We start from the raw sequence: 17,229 nt of genomic DNA, 5'->3' as shown, positions 1-17,229 counted from the left end.
AAGACAGCAAGACAACCCAAACGAACCAACTCGTAATGGTAATCTAAGAAACGACAGTAGAATTGATCTCACCAAGAATCGTAGAGCTCGCGAAGGGAAAGGAGAAGAGCTTACAGGCAGGCCTCGAGATGGAAGGAACTACGATAACTCTGCAAGAGTTACCGTCACCGATGGCAACAAGGACAGAAATAAAAACGACAGATTGAGACGCAACGAAAAGGAACGAGAGCGAAACAATACGTTGATACAGAACAGAGACAATAGAGATGGTCATCGTGAAAGTTTAAAAGGTATTCAAATTAGCATTTGGGGAATTTGATATCATTCGATGGCATTTGTTTATGCAACTTAATATTTCAAATTATCTTCATCTATGTTAGACAATTATCTCTTGGCAATTTGCTATCCTTCTTCCACTCAAACCTACATATGTTTCGTTTATGTTTTTGTCTAGATCATAGAATTGGTAATTTCAGCGATGATTCACCACTTTCTGTCTTAATAAGACAGATCAGCAAGGAGAGTGATGTCGAGAGACGTTTGACTGCTGCTAAAAAATTGGAGGAATTTGTCAACGTACCCAGTAATTTTCAGGTATTTGATGAAACTTTCTAGGTATGTAATGTCTTGCTCAATGAGTGTCAAAGAAATCTTTAGACAGCAAGCCAATAGGGATGGAGCTAAGATTTTAGAGTTTGTCAAGATCTTTATAAAACTTTCAAGATTCTTTTTAAGAAAATAGAGCCAATTTTCTTTAGGCAAAGCTGGGGAGAAGCTTAGAATGTGACCACTCACGTTCGTTTGATTCATTATGCTTTTTTTCTTGTCATGCAGACTATGTAGTACCGGTAGATGTATGTTGTACCTCTCTTAGTGTGATGGGAAAGGGGAAGACCTGAGTAGAATCTCTGTGTGGAACTTTTAGGTTTCGACTGCTAGAAAATCATGAGTTTGAGAAGAAGTGTTGAAATTATTGTTAATGCTTTCAAGAAATTTGCATAAATTATTGTTTACATTTAGCAGGTGTAGTTGAAAATATCATCAATCAATTGCATTTTATTGAAGTTTTTTTTCAATTCAAAAACCTAGATCTCCAACTTTTCCATGATTTCTGCAACTGTAAAACATCCCCCACACTCACCTAACTCTAAAATATGCGATTAAAACCACCTACAATCAATTCATGTTTTGCTATAGGCCATCATCAAAGTTATTGATGAAATATTGAATTTTGCGGACAGTTTATTCCACGAAAGAAATCCCAATGCTTTTGAAGTAAAAGATCAAGTTGCCAAATGCATTGGTATAATTATAGGCCATCTTGGCTTGGAGGCAAAAAGGTAGTTATTTAATTTAAAACTTACGAATCATTTATCTCTGTACATGTAATACATGTTAATTGATGAAATATTTGGGAATTAATTCAAATTTGTATATTTCTCTTGTGTTTATAGTTTTGTATTTTTGGTCATTACGAAAGTGGAAGCTTCTTCCCGAGGAACAGAAGTCGTTTCTAATCAAGATTTTGATAAAGGTATCAGCAGAGTTTTCCTAAAATACTTCATGTTACAAACTCACTGATAGTATACTTCATGTTACAAACTCACTGAAAGTATACTTCATGTTACAAACTCACTGACAATATACTTCATGTTACAAACTCACTGACAGTATACTTCATGTTACAAACTCACTGACAGTATACTTCATGTTACAAACTCACTGACAGTATACTTCATGTTACAAACTCACTGACAGTATACTTCATGTTACAAACTCACTGACAGTATACTTCATGTTACAAACTCACCGACAGTATACTTCATGTTACAAACTCACTGACAGTATACTTCATGTTACAAACTCACTGACAGTATACTTCATGTTACAAACTCACTGACAGTATACTTCATGTTACAAACTCACTGACAGTATACTTCATGTTACAAACTCACTGACAGTATACTTCATGTTACAAACTCACTGACAGTATACTTCATGTTGTTACCAATATTGTATATTATGTTATAGGCAGTAGAACAAGATGAGAAAAAACGTAGATTTAAAGATTTTATTCCCGTAAGGAGTTTACTTTTATGTATTCAAACGTAAAAAAAGTGACTGAATTATTTTGCTTTTTGTCACCTTCATGTAGATGTTGTTGAAGAAATTGCATATCATACTTGAAAATGCTGATACTTCTGGTTTGTTAGTTTTACCAATAGTCACGATATAATTTCATTTTCTTTTTGCTTTTTTTTTCAATTTACTGTAGTTTTGCTATGATCATGTACATTGCTGAAGGGATTTTGCTTTACTATATTAACTCATTGCCTATCTGTAGGTTTGCTTCATTCGGTTCTGTTGATAATCATGCCCATTGCTGTCGGATATCCTCAAGTTTTTACACCACATTTTAGGGTAAATATTAAAATGCTTTCATTGAGTATTTGTGACAAATAAACTGGTAAGATTTACATGTACATAAAATTAGCAATGTACACTGACTTGTGTAAAAATTTGTAAGGTTATGGCAAGTTTTCAGGCAATTTTTGTTTATGTCTGGCCAGCATACACACTAAAAAGTAGATTATTTATTAGGTACTTACTGTTTATAGTTTTTTGTCTATGTCAAAGAGGATGACAAGGCAATAATGTACATTGGTGGATTTATATAGGATACTATTGATATTTATGTAGAATACTTGATATTCATATAGGATACTGTTGATATCTATATAGGATACTTGATATCTCTACAGGATACTTGATATTTATATAGGATACTTGATATTTATATAGGATACTTGATATTTATGTAGGATACTTGATATTTATATAGGATACTGTTGATATTTATATAGGATACTTGATATCTATATAGAATACTTGATATCTATATAGGATACTTGATATTTATATAGGATACTGTTGATATCTATATAGGATACTTGATATCTATATAGGATACTTGATATTTATGTAGGATACTTGATATTTATATAGGATACTGTTGATATTTATATAGGATACTGTTGATATTTATGTAGGATACTGTTCATATTTATGTAGGATACTTGATATTTATATAGGATACTGTTGATATCTATATAGAATACTTGATATCTATATAGGATACTTGATATTTATGTAGGATACTTGATATTTATATAGGATACTGTTGATATTTATATAGGATACTTGATATCTATATAGGATACTGTTGATATTTATATAGGATACTGTTGATATCTTGATTGGGTGGCATATTGACACAAAACAACATGATCATTTAATTCAGTTCACGTCTGGTGAGATATTCTGTCAGCCATTGTAGTTGCTGTATTATTTTCCTACCCTACTCATGTCTCGTTTCTATTTTCGTAGACTGTCTGATTAGCTTACATCGTTATTGGGTGACTGACATAAATTTCTCATTAACTCTCCTTACTCAGTTCTTGGAAGACATGGAAGCTTATTCTGAGGTGGGTCACTATCTGTGAAAAAGAATTGTTATAAGCCATAAGCATCTGAGGTGGGGAGGGGTGGGGTGTGCAGCAGCCATGAGCATTTAAGGTGAGGGGAGGGGCAAGGTGTGCAGCAGCCATGAGCATTTAAGGGGGAGGCAAGGTGTGCAGCAGCCATGAGCATTTAAGGTGGGGGAGTGGCAATTGCTCAAGGTGGGGAGGGGCAGTGTGCAGCAGCCATGAGCATTTAAGGTGGGGAGGTAGGTGTGCAGCAGCCATGAGCATGGGGAGGGGTGCAGCAGCCATGAGCATTTATGAGGGGAGGGGCAAGGTGTGCAGCAGCCATGAGCATTTTGGGGAGGGCATAGCAGAGGTGGGGAGGGTGGGGTGCAGCAGCCAGCATCTGAGGTGGGGAGGGGTGTGCAGGAGTCATGAGCATTTAAGGTGGGGGAGGGGCAAGGTGTGCAGCAGCCATGAGCCTGTAAAGTGGGGAGGGGTGGGGTGTGCAGCAGCCATAAGCATTGAGGTGGAGGGGCAAGGTGTGCAGGAGCCATGAGCATTTAAGGTGGGGGAGGGGCAAGGTGTGCAGCAGCCATAATGTGACTACTTCCTGTCACTTTTGCATTCAACTTCAGGAAATATTTTTCAAAATTGTTTCAGGAATTACACTGTCTTGCAACTGGTCAGTTGTCTGAGGATGAGGTTTCCCCACCATATTCATCATTACCCAAACTCACAGCTTTGGTGAGGGTGTTTGCTACCGTCATGAATGGTATCGGTGAATGTTTCACACCCATTCAAAGTCCAGCGGTTACGCAGGATTATATTATGAAGGTACGTATATAGCTCAGTGGCATAGCAAACTTGATGATTGGGGAGGGGGGGGACCATATTCATGTATGTATGTTATGCTGTGTTAAGCTCCTTTGAAATGTATTGTTTTGTATGGATTACAACATGCATACATAAAATTGTACCCACCCCTCTCCCAATTGACGTATTTGTTATGTCTATAGCTAAATGGTTATGCCCGTTATGCCATTTTCAGTACTTATTCTTGTCGATGATCTAGTGTACTAGTGTTCGCCAGCTCCAACTTTTGCTTCTACAACGCAAATTCGCAAATTCTACATTCAGCAAAATTGTTATTCATTTCTTGTTAGAAAATGAATTCAATTCATCGTTTTTTCAGTGATTGAACACAAAAATACACGCATCGTAGTAGTAATAAACGGGCTGCTTTTCGCTGCTGATCACAAAAATACACGCATCGTAGTAGTAATAAACGGGATGCTTTTTGCTGCTGAACACAAAAATACACGCATCGTAGTAGTAATAAACGGGATGCTTTTTGCTGCTGAACACAAAAATACACGCATCGTAGTAGTAATAAACGGGCTGCTTTTCGCTGCTGAACACAAAAATACACACATCGTAGTAGTAATAAACGGGCTGCTTTTCGCTGCTGAACACAAAAATACACGCATCGTAGTCGTAATAAACGGGCTGCTTTTCGCTGCTGATCAACAGGCAGGATTACTTTAATTTCTAATTCTTAATCTTATCCCAATCATTGAGCCCATCCCCATTTGTCTACACCTTGAAAACAATACATTTCTACTGCAGTAAATAATGATAAAGATTGAAAATTTGCATAGCAGGATTAAAACTTGTGATATGGCTACACCAATTCTTTTTGTCACTGAGTTTTGATTCAATCAAAAAGCTGAAATATTTTTCTTATGACGACTTAACATGCGGTATGTATGTAACTTGTTCTCAGTCCTCGCGCGATATTGCTATGGTGGTAACGTTGGTTACTGCGTGATGTCATTTTGAAATTGAACAACTTCAGTATGAGGCTCGTGTTTGAAAGGTAGCGGGAAGCGAAATCTGAACTTGAACAGTAAAACCTAGCTGTCTGCATTCAAACGAGCCTTCATACTCATGAAAAGGTTATTTGCAGCCTGACGCATCGTCTTTATTTTTTATCCCTCTTGAGAGTGAAGAGTTGCGTTGAAATGTTCTAGTGAAGTGAATAAATGATGTTGAATAGAACGACAGTTGACTATGCAAAAAATAAATAAATTCTCAATGTGTCGCACAATTTTTTTTGTTTTCGTTGTTTGTAGCTATCAAAGGGAGTGATAAATTGTGTTCGTTCTGGTGGATATTCGTTCTTTTATGAAGATCTGTTTAAAACAGGTTCGTATTTTTTAGATTGGGTCCCTGTAAGGTTTTTACACCTTTTCGCAGGCTCAATGATCGGGTGTCTTTTGGTGTGGAAAATGAATTGAATTGCATCTCTTGGATATGCATTGTTCTACGGTTCCTAATTGCTACATATACTGTTGCTAAATTTATAAATTCTATAAATGTTTTTGGTTAAATTTTTCAGACCTGAGCAACTTTGAAACTTCCAATCTCTCCATAATCCTTATAATTATTCTTCTTCTCCTCTTCTTCTCTGCTCCTCTCTCTCTCTGTCTCTTCTTGGTCTCCTTTCCCTCTTTGTCTCTCGTCTCCCTGGTCTCTTCTCTCCTGATCTTTCGCCCCTCGTCTCTTCTTGGTCTCCTCTCTTCTGGTCTCTCCGTCTCCGTCTCTTCTCTTCTGGATCTCTCTTCTTGTCTCTCTCTTCTTGGATCCTTCTTTCTTTGTCTTTCTTGGATCTCCCTCTTCTTCGATCTCTTCTTCTTCTTTCTTCTTGGAGTCTCTTCTTGTCTCTCTTCTCTGCTGGTTCTGGATCTCTTCCTCGCTGATCTTCTCTCTTTGATCTTCTCTCTCTTCTTGTCTTGATCTTCCTTCTCTTCTGATCTTTCGGAGTCTTCTCATCTTTGTCCCCTCTCTTCTTTAGTCTCTCCTCTTCCTCCCTTCGTTTTCTTAGTCTCTCTTCTCTCCTCTCTTCCTCCTTTTCAGTCTCCCCTTCTCTCTTCTTAGTCTCCCCTCCCCTCTAAACTATGCAACAAGAAAGGATTTTACTGTCAGACATACTCGGTGTCGTCCTTTATTTTAGTTAATATCATTCGTTTTCTTTCTTGCTTTAGCGAACGAGTGTTTTGCCATCATGTGCAGCTTTCTAAAAGCGCAGTTCTCTTCATGTTGTGAAATCACAACGGAATTTGCTTTAGAGCAACTTCAACGGAAATCTCTGACATATGAGCACACAAAATCAATATTGTTGTTCATAAAACAGGTAATGTCCTATGAGAATCAGTTCTCTAAGCCTGATACACCCATGGCAGTTGTTTTGGAGGTGTGAATGAAACTACAATTTACAACTTGTTTAATTTAATGTAATCAGTCTCTACATGTTTGTAGATGTAGATCGTCCAGGTTGGTATAGTCCTGAGAAGGACTGTTTTTGTTGTTGTTGACTGACGTTGCTTGCAAAACGTATGTAGTCGTTAGCAAGCTGTTCGCTCTGTCGTCTAGATAATCGTAATAAAGTAAATGTCTCAGGACTATGAAGGTTGTACAAACATGTTACGATACTCCCGGGTTCAAACCACTTACTTTATTACGATCATTTGGACGACAGAGCGAACAGCTTGCCAACGACTACATACGTTTTGCAAGAAACGTCAGTCAACAACAACAAAAACAGTCCTTCTCAGGACTATACCAACCTGGACGATCTACATCTACAAACATGTAACGATACTCCGGGTTCAAACTATTTACTTTATTGTAATCAGTCTCTTGAAGAATACAGTTTAGGTCGCGCGTCCTAGGGGACTGGGTCTTAGTTGTGTCTGTAAAATGCATTAAAAATAAGATGTTATACATTCATATGTTTAAAGGTTATAAGGCACGTCAACTCTGCAATACCTGGATCGTTTGTGGACATGTTACTTAATCCCGACTCTGTTATTATGAAATTGAGGTTTTGTGCTGACGAAGAGGTAAACTGGAGGATCATTATAATGTATATTTCTAACGGCTCTTTCATTTGTTCGTTCCATCGAACTAAAATACATGAAACACTACTTGAAGCAAATAATTGTAGCCGAATCTTACACCCAGACACGCGTGTTTTTCGTGTTTCGAGATTCTTTCGCGGAGTGAAAATTGATTGATTACACACGCGTGTCTGGGTGTAATCTCGCATATCTGGGTGTAAAACATGGCTTCGAAAAATTACTAGGCTTTTCTTTTACAGGTAGCGTTCCAGGTATTTTAGTTCAGTGTTTCGTTTTACAACCGTGTACTTTATACTATTAAGGAACTGTGTTTGATAATGTTGCTGTGAATTATTATTACTCCATACGTTATACTATTACGTCATCGTTCATCTGACGTGTTTTCCTTTTAAGGTAATAAAGAGGGTGCTGGAGATTTGTCAATCACTGATCAACATAAAAAGTCCGAAAATTATTAAAGAGTCTTACAAGTAAGATTACATCCTGAATGGGGGGGGAAGGGAGGAAGGAAGGGAAGGGAGGGGGAGAGGCAAGGAAGGATGGGCAAGGATAAGAGAAGGGGAAGGATGGGGTGGAAAGGGAAGGAAGGAAAAGGGGGGGACAAGGAAGGAAGGATAAGAGTTAAAGGTCAGCGATAAGAGGAAGGTAAGGATTAGGAGAAACTGTAGCAAAATTGTACAGAGAAAGTAGGAAGAATTAAAGATTTATCAATATTTAAACATATGTGAATTTTTAGACTATTTGTGGACGATGTTCGAGCAGCGTATGGTGTATTAAAGAAAGGTTTAGAATTGATAAATGGCGAGGATTCAGAAATCTCGTCGACCATGGCTAAAATGGACAATTCAAACTCAGGAGAAAAGATTGATGACGTAAAACATGAATCGCGTGACGATGGCGATTATGAGATATCATTTGATATCAATTTGCATCAGGCTCAGATTAAAACAGTCTTCGATTTACAAGTTCTTGGTAGCCTAAAGCCACAGACCACTGCCATTGTTTATGTGAGTGGATTCATAAAACTGCGGCTTTCGTCAATGTTCGAGTCCTGAACAATATTTTGTTGTTTTATAGCTCACTCCTCCACTCATTGAGATCATCGCTAAAGATCTGAACGCGATAAATCTGGACGTTTTTTGTTATTTTCCCGCCGTTCAGTACGCTCTCATTTTTACGCTCTATGACCATTGTAAAAAGTACGTTTGCCTTTTGACGACATTTTCATTTGAAAGGAATGTCGTATGAAAGTTTTATGCAGTGCAGTGTTTGTTCATTTAATTTCAAACACCGCACGACATTTTCATTTTCTATGTAAATGAATGCGACGTGTTTGTCGTCGTAGGAATAAGCATTTCTTGGTGAGCGAAGATGATGCCTCAATACTTCATGTTGTTAAAGATATAATGTTGAAGATCCTTCAAAATGTCTTGTCATCTTCCGATATAAGGTATGTTTGTTTATTTCATTCGAAGTGGAACTTTTCGCGTGTCATTCACGGCGATGATTTTACTGTTCTAGGAAGTTGATCATTGCATGGATTGTGGATCTCGCGGGATCAGTGAGAGCAATTGTGGATTGCAAGAACAAAATTGACTTTGACACATTTGTTGCTACAATGTTGCCGTTATGTAAGTCATGTGACCCTAGTCTCTTTTCTCTATTGTCACGTGATAACGACGAAATTCGAAAGGTCCAATGACGTCTTTACATTTCCACACAGCTTTTCTTCCCGAAGATGACGTCCGTACTGCTGTCGCTGCTTGTGTCAAATTGCTAATTCAAAATAAACTTGTATCAAGAAGTGTTGTCAAAAGGTGTTGTTTAAATTATTTAGTCGTTTTCTCTTTGACTTTATCTATATTTCTGTTAAAAATATCGGAGAATCTGATTGGCTTGTGAAAATATCTAAATGAATGTGATTGGCTTGTGAATATATCTAAATGAATGTGATTGGTTATCGAGTTTTGACCTTGTTATTTTTTTTGTTTTACAGGGTCGTACAAGAGTTTGTGTTTCATGTCTCGGATGTCAATGAACAAATGAAAAATATATTTCTTGAGTTACTTTCCGTGGTACCAATTGATCTCAGCCTCAGGTAAATAAAACAGCTTTTTTCACTGTTTGCGTTGAGCATTTTTTCCTGCATGTAAACTTCATTGATCAATTTTGGACATAACAAACAATAGTCATGTTTATGTTCAGTTTTTCCCGCATGTTAACTTCGTTGATCAATTTTGGACATAACAAACAATAGTCATGTTTATGTTCAGTTTTTCCCGTATGTTAACTTCGTTGATCAATTTTGGACATAACAAACAATAGTCATGTTTATGTTCAGTTTTCCCGTATGTTAACTTCGTTGATCAATTTTGGACATAACAAACAATAGTCATGTTTATGTTCAGTTTTTCCCGTATGTTAACTTCGTTGATCAATTTTGGACATAACAAACAATAGTCATGTTTATGTTCAGTTTTTCCTGTATGTTAACTTCGTTGATCAATTTTGGACATAACAAACAATAGTCATGTTTATGTTCAGTTTTTCCCGTATGTTAACTTCGTTGATCAATTTTGGACATAACAAACAATAGTCATGTTTATGTTCAGTTTTTCCTGTATGTTAACTTCGTTGATCAATTTTGGACATAACAAACAATAGTCATGTTTATGTTCAGTTTTTCCTGTATGTTAACTTCGTTGATCAATTTTGGATATAACAAACAATAGTCATGTTTATGTTCAGTTTCCAGAGGAGCGAAGTCACCCAAGAACATTATACTTGCTCGAGTGTAAATAAATGCGATGAACCGCTGGTATTTTGTAACACTGGCACATGGTTAGCAAGGAAAATACACATGATGAAGCCGTCGACGGGGACCTTTCATTCACACAATTTTCGTGTTCTTAGTGCTTTTATATTACACGGTGTCACCCCAAAGTAAGTTCATATTTATGAAATGTTCCCTATAATCCCATTGCATCCTCGTGAATCACTTATTAATCTATCTGCATTTCATATTACACGGTGTCACCCCAAAGTAAGTTCATATTTATGAAATGTTCCCTATAATCCCATTGCATCCTCGTGAATCACTTATTAATCTATCTGCAATACATAATCGTCCAGCTATTTATAGATCAATTAACTTTTCGCTCAGATATAAGTGTAGACTGCTGTTTTAAGCACAAATTTTTGCGGCGCTCAATTTGCTTTATTTGGGAAGCAATTCCGGAAACGAATGTTTCTGAAAATTTCATTTCATTTTTGTTAAATGATCGTTAAACAACGAACACTCACGGAGCAGTTCCTGCTGAAAGGTTTTATTCTATCGTATTTTAAAGTAAATGGTTTGAATCCGGTAGTATTGTTGCATGTTTGTGGATGTAGATCGTCCAGGTTAGTAGAGTCCCGAGAAGGACTGTTTTTGTTGTTGTTGACTGACGTTTCTACAACAGTAGCTGTAGTCGTCTTCAGAGTCAATGTAGTCAGAGCATTGTCAATATCAACAGTCCTTCTCAGGCGCCGGTTGCACGAAGCCTGGATAGCGTTATCCACTGGATAGCAAATTTTTCTGAACGTTCATACAATCTCTTATGAGAGAAAAATGTACGATTTTAACTGTGCAATCACTGAAATGAAACATTGCTTCGAAGATTACGACATTTCTTTGTCGTAAGAAAATATAAACACCTTTTTTACAAGTTTGAAAAGTTTCGCTATCCAATGGACAACGCTATCCAGGCTTCGTGCAACCGGCCCCTGAACTCTACTAACCTGGACGATCTACATTTACTAACATATTGTATTTCAGAGAAGAGGAAAGTGATAATTGGTTGGCGCATCTTTATCTTACATGTCAACGTCAAGGTGTACAAAATAACCATCCCATGAATGATAAATATTATTTCAGTCGACAACATGATCCAAAATCTGTTGTTCAAGTAAGTCATCGTACTCAGTTTTCGTCTATTGATTCATCGATAATTCTTAGTATCCATTGATATCAATTGATGTTCATACGACTACTAGTCATTAGTGTACATTGATATCCGTTGATGTTCATTGATATCCGTCAAAATCCATCAATATCTATTAATCGCTTTTTATATCTGTTCATATACGATTCGTATTCATTAATATATTCAGTGATGTTCATCAATATGCCTTGATACTCACCAGTATTCATCAATATCCCTTGATATCCATAGTTCATATTCTTGTTTTCTCTAGATATCATGTAATAACGCATTGTTGTGGTTTTGGGCGACATGGGAAATGGCGCAATTTTGTGTTCTCGCCAGACTGAAGACGCCATTAGGTCGAGCGCAGGAGACCTTTCAAGCAATTGAAGGTTTTTGTCTTAGCACTGGAGATTGTTTGTTTACATGTGACGTCTTTCAATTTGTTTAATGACTTCGTGGGATTGTTGTGTGTTTTAGGTGTTTTAAGGGAGTATTTGAATCAAGTGTATCCAGATAACGATAAGAAACCGATCAGAATAAAGAAAAAGGCAACACAACAAGATACGCCGAAGGAAAATCTAGGTTTATTGTGTTATATGATGGTTAATCTATGTCTTTCCAGCTCATTCTCGTGGCTTAATTTTTGATATGTTTTGACGTATTTATCTGTACGGCGGTCTTTTTGTTTTTAGCTGAATGTTCATCGCAAAATCAATCAAGTTTGTGTCATCTTCAAATCAAACTTTTACTGCAGTTCGTCGAGAATTTAGATAAACTTATGTACAGTGCTTATGAAGGAGCTGCTGTATCCTTACCACCTTTCCCTAAGGTTTGTATATTATATCATTATTGGTTTCTATTTACGTTTTATGCCATCTAATTGGCTACGCAAACTCTCCGTATGATCTTGTGTGGACCCTGCGATTCTTTAGTGCATAGTGTCTATCTAAATGATTTCATATGAAAAAATATATTACAATTATTGGATAAGGTTGAGCATGGTATCAAGAATTATTCAGACCGTTGTCCATGTTATCTGCCAAAGGTAAAATTGATTTCTGTCTGAACACGCCACTCGGTCGAGCACATGAACATTTAGAATTATCCGTAGGTTTTAGCCAATCACAATCGAGATTGTATCTTGATTGTGATTGGCTAAAGTTGCTTACCTGCATTGTATGAGCCTTCAGATAAAAATGTATTTCTGCATCGCTCTCCAGCTGTTTTTGAGAGCGTTACTTTACACAACCATGTAATTGTGGACGAAATTTATTACTTTTTTGAGTTTATTTTTCCACATCAGTTTTATGTTCCTAAAGCATTGAGGAATGGATTGAACCAGTTTGATTTTTGCTTAATTGGGAACGTTATAATATACTCGTATATGTGAAGGAAGAACGCCGCCAAGGCCCGCTTCAAACGTCGTATTTTGCATGAGGAAATGAGATAAAATCCCTCATCATCTTTTGTTTTAAATGCATTCGGCTCATGTAAAATGCGACGTTTGAAACGGGCCTAAGACTTAGCGTTAACATTTCATTTTGAAGGCGGTGAGATTGTTTTTTCGCACAAACAAGTCAACATGCCAGGAATGGCTGTCAAGGATTAGAGCCATAATCACTTCGGTATCATTAGAATGCGGAGAGCTGACGACCGCTGTCCGGCAAGGACTGCAGCGTTTAAAAGAGCTCAAGCTTGCCGGAAAAAGTAAGGTAGGTGCATTGCAAATGAAACAATTTCTCTTGTTTTTGATTTGTGTTTATGTGTTAGTTATGACGTCTGTTTGTGGTCATGTTATTTTCATGTCCTATAGGAAAAAGATTTTGAAATAATTGTCAAAGCTGTTGCAATGGCGATGTATCAGTTAAAGGCACCCGGTGCCTTGCGAGGGTTGAATACTTGGTGTAGAAAGCAATGTGACAGAGCGTTGCCATGGCTTGATGCCATAACACACAAAGCTAAAGGAGGGTGAGTTTCAGTAATGGCCTCATTGACATAAAAATGATTTATATTGAAGTATTTCTCTTTGCTGCTTGTTGTCAGATACGAAAATGCCATCACTGAGTACGAGAAATGTATGGATGTTATCAAAGGAGACAGTTTAAATGATAAACCATCTTTAAGTGCATCAGTTCTGAACTTTCTAGCGAATGAGGTATTTAACATTATCATGTTTTAATAATAATGATTTCTATAGATTTAACTCTATTTACCTCTACCATACATTATACCCTACCCTATCTTTCACTACATTATGCAAAGCGCTTGTCCTGATTTTTATTCTTTTCGACATTCAATTTTTCTCCTTTGTCCACTTCAATTCTGTACTGCTGTAGGTGGCAGACTGCTATATGCAATTGAGCGAATGGTCTCAAGTAGAGCAATGGCAAAAGACTCTTCAAGAAATGCGTTCAAATCTCCACAATTCCGAGCTGCAACAAGCTCTAAATCTTAAAGTTGATCTCAATTACGTCAGGTTCATATTTTAAATGTTTTTGTGTCTTCATTTTGATCCTCGTTTGCCATGACGTGACGTCATCATGAAAGTCTTATGACATCATCTTGGGGGGTTTATGACGTCATCATGTGTGTGTAGGGGGTTATGGCGTAATCATGAGAAATTTATGACGTCATCACGGGGTTTATGACGTCATCATAGGGATTTTATGACATCATTCCGAGGAGTGGGATGTGAGCAAAGTTGTTTGTGATTTATGTTCATTTTTATTTGATAATGAAACATTAAATTAGCGACAATTTTTTAGGGCTCTTCGTCATTTTCACGACTTTGAATTTGTTGGCGTTCGCGAGTGTTTAGAATTAATTCCTGGTGCTTCGCTTGCATTCATTTTGGATAAAATGGAAGAACGTCCACTGATAATGGAGAAGGAGGAATCACGAAACAACGTGTACATGCCATCACCCCCCTGGAATCCAAAGCAGATACTACACGCAAGCGAAATTTATAAGATGCAAGCTATAGCGTTGTACTGGACGTCTGGTATGGCCGGGGGAGGCACAAAGAAAGATGAAACTTTAAGGTTTGTTCAACACTTGTGCTATGAATGTGGATGTTGTCTATAGAGATGTTGTCTATAGAGATGTTGTCTATAGAGATGTTGTCTATAGAGATGCTGTCTATAGAGATGTTGTCTATAGAGATGTTGTCTATAGAGATGTTGTCTATAGAGATGTTGTCTATAGAGATGTTGTCTATAGAGATGTTGTCTATAGAGATGTTTCTAGAGATGTTGTCTATAGAGATGTTGTCTATAGAGATGTTGTCTATAGAGATGTTGTCTATGGAGATGTTGTCTATAGAGATGTTGTCTATAGAGATGTTGTCTATAGAGATGTTGTCTATAGAGATGTTGTCTGTAGAGATGTTTCTATAGAGATGTTGTCTATAGAGATGTTGTCTATAGAGATGTTGTCTATAGAGATGTTGTCTGTAGAGATGTTTTCTATAGAGATGTTGTCTATAGAGATGCTGTCTATAGAGATGTTGTCTATAGAGATGTTGTCTATAGAGATGTTGTCTATAGAGATGTTGTCTATAGAAATGTTGTCTATAAAGATGTTTCTATAGAGATGTTGTCTGTGAGATGTTTTCTATAGAGATGTTTTCTATAGAGATGTTTCTATAGAGATGTTGTCTACAGAGATGTTTTCTATAGAGATGTTTTCTATAGAGATGTTGTCTATAGAGATGTTGTCTATAGAGATGTTGTCTATAGAGATGTTGTCTATAAAGATGTTGTCTATAGAGATGTTTTCTATAGAGATGTTGTCTGTAGAGATGTTGTCTATAGAGATGTTGTCTATAGAGATGTTGTCTATAGAGATGTTGTCTATAAAGATGTTGTCTATAGAGATGTTTTCTATAGAGATGTTGTCTGTAGAGATGTTGTCTATAGAGATGTTGTCTATAGAGATGTTGTCTATAGAGATGTTGTCTATAGAGATGTTGTCTATAGAGATGTTGTCTGTAGAGATGTTTTCTATAGAGATGTTTTCTATAGAGATGTTGTCTATAGAGATGTTGTCTGTAGAGATGTTTTCTATAGAGATGTTTTCTATAGAGATGTTTTCTATAGAGATGTTGTCTACAGAGATGTTTTCTATAGAGATGTTTTCTATAGAGATGTTGTCTATAGAGATGTTTTCTATAGAGATGTTGTCTATAGAGATGTTGTCTATAGAGATGTTGTCTATAAAGATGTTGTCTATAGAGATGTTGTCTATAGAGATGTTTTCTATAGAGATGTTGTCTATAGAGATGTTGTCTATAGAGATGTTGTATATAGAGATGTTGTCTATAAAGATGTTGTCTATAGAGATGTTGTCTATAGAGATGTTTCTATAGAGATGTTGTCTGTAGAGATGTTGTCTATAGAGATGTTGTCTATAGAGATGTTGTCTATAGAGATGTTGTCTATAAAGATGTTGTCTATAGAGATGTTTTCTATAGAGATGTTGTCTATAGAGATGTTGTCTATAGAGATGTTGTCTATAGAGATGTTGTCTATAGAGATGTTGTCTATAGAGATGTTGTCTATAGAGATGTTGTCTATAGAGATGTTGTCTGTAGAGATGTTTTCTATAGAGATGTTTTCTATAGAGATGTTGTCTATAGAGATGTTGTCTGTAGAGATGTTTCTATAGAGATGTTTTCTATAGAGATGTTTTCTATAGAGATGTTGTCTACAGAGATGTTTCTATAGAGATGTTTCTATAGAGATGTTGTCTATAGAGATGTTGTCTATAGAGATGTTGTCTATAGAGATGTTGTCTATAAAGATGTTGTCTATAGAGATGTTTTCTATAGAGATGTTGTCTGTAGAGATGTTGTCTATAGAGATGTTGTCTGTAGAGATGTTTTCTATAGAGATGTTGTCTATAGAGATGCTGTCTATAGAGATGTTGTCTATAGAGATGTTGTCTATAGAGATGTTGTCTATAGAGATGTTGTCTATAGAGATGTTGTCTATAGAGATGTTGTCTATAAAGATGTTTTCTATAGAGATGTTGTCTGTAGAGATGTTTTCTATAGAGATGTTTTCTATAGAGATGTTTTCTATAGAGATGTTGTCTACAGAGATGTTTTCTATAGAGATGTTTTCTATAGAGATGTTGTCTATAGAGATGTTGTCTATAGAGATGTTGTCTATAGAGATGTTGTCTATAAAGATGTTGTCTATAGAGATGTTTCTATAGAGATGTTGTCTGTAGAGATGTTGTCTATAGAGATGTTGTCTATAGAGATGTTGTCTATAGAGATGTTGTCTATAAAGATGTTGTCTATAGAGATGTTTTCTATAGAGATGTTGTCTGTAGAGATGTTGTCTATAGAGATGTTGTCTATAGAGATGTTGTCTATAGAGATGTTGTCTATAGAGATGTTGTCTATAGAGATGTTGTCTGTAGAGATGTTTTCTATAGAGATGTTTTCTATAGAGATGTTGTCTATAGAGATGTTGTCTGTAGAGATGTTTCTATAGAGATGTTTCTATAGAGATGTTTCTATAGAGATGTTGTCTAGAGATGTTTTCTATAGAGATGTTTCTATAGAGATGTTGTCTACAGAGATGTTTCTATAGAGATGTTTCTATAGAGATGTTGTCTATAGAGATGTTTCTATAGAGATGTTGTCTATAGAGATGTTGTCTATAGAGATGTTGTCTATAAAGATGTTGTCTATAGAGATGTTGTCTATAGAGATGTTTTCTATAGAGATGTTGTCTATAGAGATGTTGTCTATAGAGATGTTGTCTATAGAGATGTTGTCTATAAAGATGTTGTCTATAGAGATGTTGTCTATAGAGATGTTTCTATAGAGATGTTGTCTGTAGAGATGTTGTCTATAGAGATGTT

The 17,229-nt window shown here is 36.4% G+C and overlaps 1 protein-coding gene across 1 annotated transcript in view; it reads left to right on the top strand.

Moving 5' to 3' along the window:
• The first annotated feature begins 1,501 nt into the window (after window positions 1-1,501).
• The window catches only part of LOC124448450 (serine/threonine-protein kinase SMG1-like), a 42,539-nt gene continuing 26,811 nt past the window's right edge, over window positions 1,502-17,229 (top strand). The window contains 27 exon segments of the mRNA XM_046999466.1: window positions 1,502-1,534; window positions 2,032-2,079; window positions 2,156-2,204; window positions 2,345-2,421; window positions 3,239-3,311; window positions 3,388-3,485; window positions 4,128-4,301; window positions 5,600-5,672; window positions 6,512-6,660; window positions 7,268-7,369; window positions 7,781-7,857; window positions 8,124-8,394; window positions 8,465-8,586; window positions 8,733-8,837; window positions 8,909-9,018; window positions 9,111-9,204; window positions 9,384-9,485; window positions 10,136-10,330; window positions 11,205-11,334; window positions 11,624-11,744; window positions 11,833-11,937; window positions 12,048-12,184; window positions 12,903-13,067; window positions 13,169-13,323; window positions 13,399-13,510; window positions 13,692-13,831; window positions 14,121-14,396. Coding sequence (XP_046855422.1) covers window positions 2,156-2,204; window positions 2,345-2,421; window positions 3,239-3,311; window positions 3,388-3,485; window positions 4,128-4,301; window positions 5,600-5,672; window positions 6,512-6,660; window positions 7,268-7,369; window positions 7,781-7,857; window positions 8,124-8,394; window positions 8,465-8,586; window positions 8,733-8,837; window positions 8,909-9,018; window positions 9,111-9,204; window positions 9,384-9,485; window positions 10,136-10,330; window positions 11,205-11,334; window positions 11,624-11,744; window positions 11,833-11,937; window positions 12,048-12,184; window positions 12,903-13,067; window positions 13,169-13,323; window positions 13,399-13,510; window positions 13,692-13,831; window positions 14,121-14,396 — 3,212 coding nt within the window. The 5' untranslated portion in view covers window positions 1,502-1,534; window positions 2,032-2,079.

This window comes from Xenia sp. Carnegie-2017, unplaced genomic scaffold, assembly GCF_021976095.1.
Source record: "Xenia sp. Carnegie-2017 unplaced genomic scaffold, XeniaSp_v1 HiC_scaffold_23, whole genome shotgun sequence".
NCBI classification, from domain to species: Eukaryota; Metazoa; Cnidaria; class Anthozoa; order Malacalcyonacea; family Xeniidae; genus Xenia; species Xenia sp. Carnegie-2017.
The sequence above is the reverse complement of the archived record's forward strand: the minus strand, read 5'-3'. Positions and strand labels throughout refer to the sequence as shown.